We start from the raw sequence: 5,000 nt of genomic DNA on the forward strand, positions 1-5,000 counted from the left end.
GGATGGTGGTGGTGAGGGTGGTTGGTGGTGAGGGTGGTTGGTGGTGAGGATGGTTGGTGGTGAGGGTGGTTGGTGGTGAGGGTGGTTGGGGTGAGGGTGGTTGGTGGTGAGGATGGTTGGTGGTGAGGGTGGTTGGTGGTGAGGGTGGTTGGTGGTGAGGGTGGTTGGTGGTGAGGGTGGTTGGTGGTGAGGATGGTTGGTGGTGAGGGTGGTTGGTGGTGAGGGTGGTTGGGGGTGAGGGGGTGGTGGTGAGGGTGGTGGTGGTGAGGGTGGTTGGTGGTGAGGGTGGTTGGTGGTGAGGGTGGTTGGGGTGAGGGTGGTTGGTGGTGAGGGTGGTTGGTGGTGAGGATGGTTGGTGGTGAGGATGGTTGGTGGGGAGGGTGGTTGGGGGTGAGGAAAGGTGGTGGTGAGGGTGGTTGGTGGTGAGGGTGGTTGGTGGTGAGGGTGGTTGGTGGTGAGGGTGGTTGGTGGTGAGGGTGGTTGGTGGTGAGGATGGTTGTGGTGAGGGTGGGTGGTTGGTGGTGAGGATGGTTGGTGGTGAGGGTGGTTGGTGGTGAGGTGGTGGTGGTGAGGGTGGTTGGTGGTGAGATGGTTGGTGTGAGGTGTGGTGGTGGGTGAGGGTGGGGTTGGGGGTGAGGGTGGTTGGTGGTGAGGATGGTTGGTGGTGAGGATGGTTGGTGGTGAGGTGGTGGTGGTGAGGGGTGGTGGTGAGGATGGTTGGTGGTGAGGATGGTTGGTGGTGAGGGTGGTTGGTGGTGAGGGTGGTTGGTGGTGAGGTGGTTGGTGGTGAGGTGTGGTTGGGTGGTGGTGGTGGAGGGTGGTTGGGTGAGGGTGGTGGTGGTGAGGTGGTTGGTGGTGAGGATGTTGGTGGTGGGTGGTGTGAGTGGTGGGGAGGGATGGTGGTGGTGAGATGTTGGTGGTGAGGATGGTTGGTGGTGAGGAGTTTGGGTGGTGGGTGGGTGGTTGGTGGTGAGGGTGTTGGTGGTGGGTGTGGTTGGTGGTGAGGGTGGTTGGTGGTGAGGATGGTTGGTGGTGGGGTGGTGGTGGTGAGGGTGTGGTTGGTGGTTGGTCGGTGAGGGTGGTGGGGTGGTGAGGATGGGTGTGGTGGTGGTGCGGTTGGTTGGTGGTGAGAGATGGTGAGTGGTGATGGGTGGTTGGTGAGTGAGGATTGGTTGGTGGTGAGGGATGGTGACTGCTTGGTGGTGGTGAGGGTGGTTGGTGGTGAAGGTTGGTTGGTGGTCGAGGGTGGTTGGTGGTGAGGATGGTTGGTGGTGAGGATGGTTGGCGGTGAGGGTGGTTGGGGGTGAGGGTGGTTGGTGGTGAGGATGGTTGGTGGTGAGGATGGTTGGTGGGGAGGGTGGTTGGGGGTGAGGAAAGTGGTGGTGAGGGTGGTTGGTGGTGAGGATAGTGGTAAGGATAGTGGTGGTGAGGAGGTGAAGCGTTGCGTCATATCATGTAGGTATAATTTCTTGCCTCTTAATTAAATTACTAATATATGTTCTACTCTAAAAATACTAGGAACATGGAGATAGCTTATCTTTGAAGATATGATTAGGCATATGATACCATACCTGAATGATAAGCTATAATAATGATAATAATAATACAAAATAATAGTGATAATAATAACAATAATAATAATAATAATAACAACAATAATGGATATAGACGCACACACGCACACACACAGACACAGACACACACACACAAACACACACACACACAAACACACACACACACACACAAACACACACAAAAACACACACACATACATACAAACACACAAACACACACACACACACACAACACACAAACGCACACACAAACACACACACACACACACACACACAAACACACACACACAAACACACACACACAAACACACAAACAAACACACACACACACAAACACAAACACACACACAAACACACACACACACACCAAACAGACCGAAACAGAAAAAAAAAAAAAAAATAGCAACAACTCAAAAACAACTACAAATAATCAACAAGTAAAAGCCGCACAAGTAACTCTTTAACCTCTTTTTAACATGCGAGTCTTCCTCCATTCTCGCATAATGTTCTCAGGCTCGTAACGACAGTAAACGACTCGAAAAGAGAAGGTTTTAGGAGAGAACTTCCTTAAGAGAAAGCCAAAGGTGGGTTACGTGTCTAAATCATTTTTTTTTTTTTTTTTTAGTTTTAAAATTGTTTCAGTATGGAGTTCAAGTCTTGTTTATCTTTTTGTTTATTAATTTTTTTTTTAATTTGCAATTAGTCATCATTATCATTATTACTACTATTTACTACTATTATTCTTATTGTTGGGATAAATGTTGATTTTATTGTAATTTTGTCAGTGCTATTATTTCCTCATTGTAAATATCATTATTTTCATTTTTTTTATTATTATCATTATCATTATTATTATTGTTGTTATTATTATCATCATCATTATCACCATCGGTATTTCTATAAGTATAATCATTATTCTTATTATCATTATTATTATTATCATTATTATTATTATCATCAATATTATGACTATCATTATAATTGTTGTTGTTGTTATAGTTATTGCTATTTTATAATTATTATTGTAATTGTTATAACTATTATTGTTATTACTATTATTATTATAATTATTATCTTTATTATTATTATCATTATCACTATCATTAGTATTATAATTTCTATTACCATTATCATAAGTATTGTCATTCTTGTTATCATCATTATTATAAACATAATCACTGTATTCAAAAAGTACAGAAACGGATATTTACATAAACACACACACACGCACATACGCACACGCAGAAGCACAAGCATAAATACACACGTACACGTAAAGAAGGTATGAAAATTAGTAATTCATTATTCATAACACATTTCACAGTGTGATTAACTCACATACAAAACACAAACAAACATACACATACACCTCTCCCTCCCCCTTCCCCTCTCTCCTCACGTTCCCTCCCTCCTCCTCTCCTCTCCTCCTTTTCCCTCTTCCCTTTCTATCCCCTTCTCTCTTTTTTCCTTTTCCTCCCTCCCCTTCCCCGCCCTCTTTTCCCCTTACTTCTTCCCCTTCCCACCCTCTCCCCTTCCCCACCTCTCCCCTTTCCCCTCTTCTTTCTCCCTCCCTTTCTTCCTCTCCTCACTACCACCCTTTCCCATTCATCTCCCTTTCTCCCTACCCCACCACCCACCCTCCCCCTCCTCTCCCTTTCCCCCTTTCCTCCACTCCTCCTCTCTCCTCTCTCATCCTTCCCCTATTTCCTCCTCTCCTCTCATCTCTACCCATCATTTCCGAGCTGCCACAGGAGGTCCTTTCCCCGCCCCTCTGCCCTTCCTCTTCCCCAACCCTTCCCCACTCCCCCCCTTTCCCCATTCCTCCCCTTCCCCCCTCACCCCTGCCACAGGATGTCCTCCGTTCCCCCTTCCCAAATTATCCCTCTTCCCTGACCCCCTCTCTCCCCACTCACCCCCCCTCTCCCCTTCTCTCCCCACTCACCCCTCTCCCCTTCTCTCCCCACTCACCTCCTCTCCCCTTCTCTCCCCACTCACCTCCTCTCCCCTTGTAACCCCACTCACCCCATCTTCCTTTCTCTCCCCCCTCCAATTCTCTCCCCACTCCCCCCTCTCCCACTCACCCCCCCCCCCCCCCCCCCCGCCTCTCCACTCACCATTCCCGAGCTGCCACAGGATATCCCCCGCCCCCCTTTCCTCCTCGACGTCCCTCACTATCAGCCTGGCGTTCGCTGGATCCCAAGAACTGTCTCCCTCTCGACGGTAGAATTGGTTGACATCGAACAGCAGTGACATCCCGACGTCCCTGGCGAAGTCCTGTAGGATCCGCCAGTCACGACCTGAAGGAGAGAGAGAGAGAGAGGGAGAGATAGAGTGTAAGAAAGAGGTGAGGATGTGTAAGAGACGGAGGTGTGGGAGAGGGTGGGGGGAGGGGTTAATTTGCATAATCTGTAATCTAGGGTTGTGGTGTTTTTTTTTTTCTGTTTTTTTTTTTTCTTTTTTTCAATTTTTGGCTTCTCGTGTGTCGGAGGACAGGCAGGCAGGCATGCAAGCACATATACATGCATGCGGAAAGAGGCATTCTCTCTCTAGCTCTCTTTTTCTTTCTTTCTTCCTCTCTCTTTCTCTCTTTCTCTCTCTCTCTCTTGATAATGATAAAGATGGTGATGATAATAATAATGGTAATAATAATAATAATGCTAACAGTATTAATAGTAATAGTGGTTATAATAGTAATAACAATATTGATGATGATAACAATAATAATAATAATAAAAGAATATCACCATTGATGATAATAATCATTAGTATTATAACAATGCTAATAGTAATGATGTAATAATAATAATAATAATAATAATAATAATAATAATAATAATAATAACAATAATAATAATAATATCATCATCACTGACATTGATAATAAGGACAACAACCATAACAACAATTTGAAATTAGTAATCAAAATAAATCATTTTTTGCGTCGCTTGAATCACTACCTTTAGATTAAGAAATAAAATCGCGTAAATAATAATAATAATTAAAAAAAAAAACGAAAACAAACAGGCATGCAAATCAAAACAGAGCGAAAACAAACAGACAAATAAACTGATATCAAAGACTATATAACTGAATCTACTCATATATAAATTATCAGTATTTTTATTATTTTTTTTTTTTTTTCATCGTAATAAAACGCTTTCGTGTATTCATTTTATGAAAGTTATGACGCACGAATTTTTTTTTTTTTTTTCCTGGAAATTTTATTATTTTGTCTGTAATTCTTTGAAAAATAAAATCGTTGTATTGATATTGCTCAAAAGATTTATTGTAATTATTTATTTATTTGTCACTTTATTATAGCTATTGTTGTTTTTGTTGTTGTTGGTATTGTTATCATCATCATTGTTATTGTGTCTTTGTTATTATTTTATTATTACTATTATTTATATCACTCTTGTTATTGTT

At 43.5% G+C, this 5,000-nt stretch overlaps 1 protein-coding gene across 2 annotated transcripts in view; it reads right to left on the reverse strand.

Moving 5' to 3' along the window:
* The window catches only part of LOC125037630 (heparanase-like), a 20,247-nt gene that overhangs the window by 7,277 nt on the left and 7,970 nt on the right, over positions 1-5,000 (reverse strand). Inside the window, exon 2 of one of the 2 annotated variants that reach the window (XM_047630833.1) lies at positions 3,689-3,871. The exons of the other annotated variant lie outside the window; for it this stretch is intronic. Within the exon in view, the coding sequence (XP_047486789.1) occupies positions 3,689-3,871 (183 nt within the window). The remainder of the gene's footprint in view (positions 1-3,688; positions 3,872-5,000) is intronic. 2 annotated transcript variants of the gene reach the window in all.

The sequence above is a fragment of the Penaeus chinensis genome, chromosome 23 (assembly GCF_019202785.1).
Source record: "Penaeus chinensis breed Huanghai No. 1 chromosome 23, ASM1920278v2, whole genome shotgun sequence".
NCBI lineage: Eukaryota > Metazoa > Arthropoda > Malacostraca > Decapoda > Penaeidae > Penaeus > Penaeus chinensis.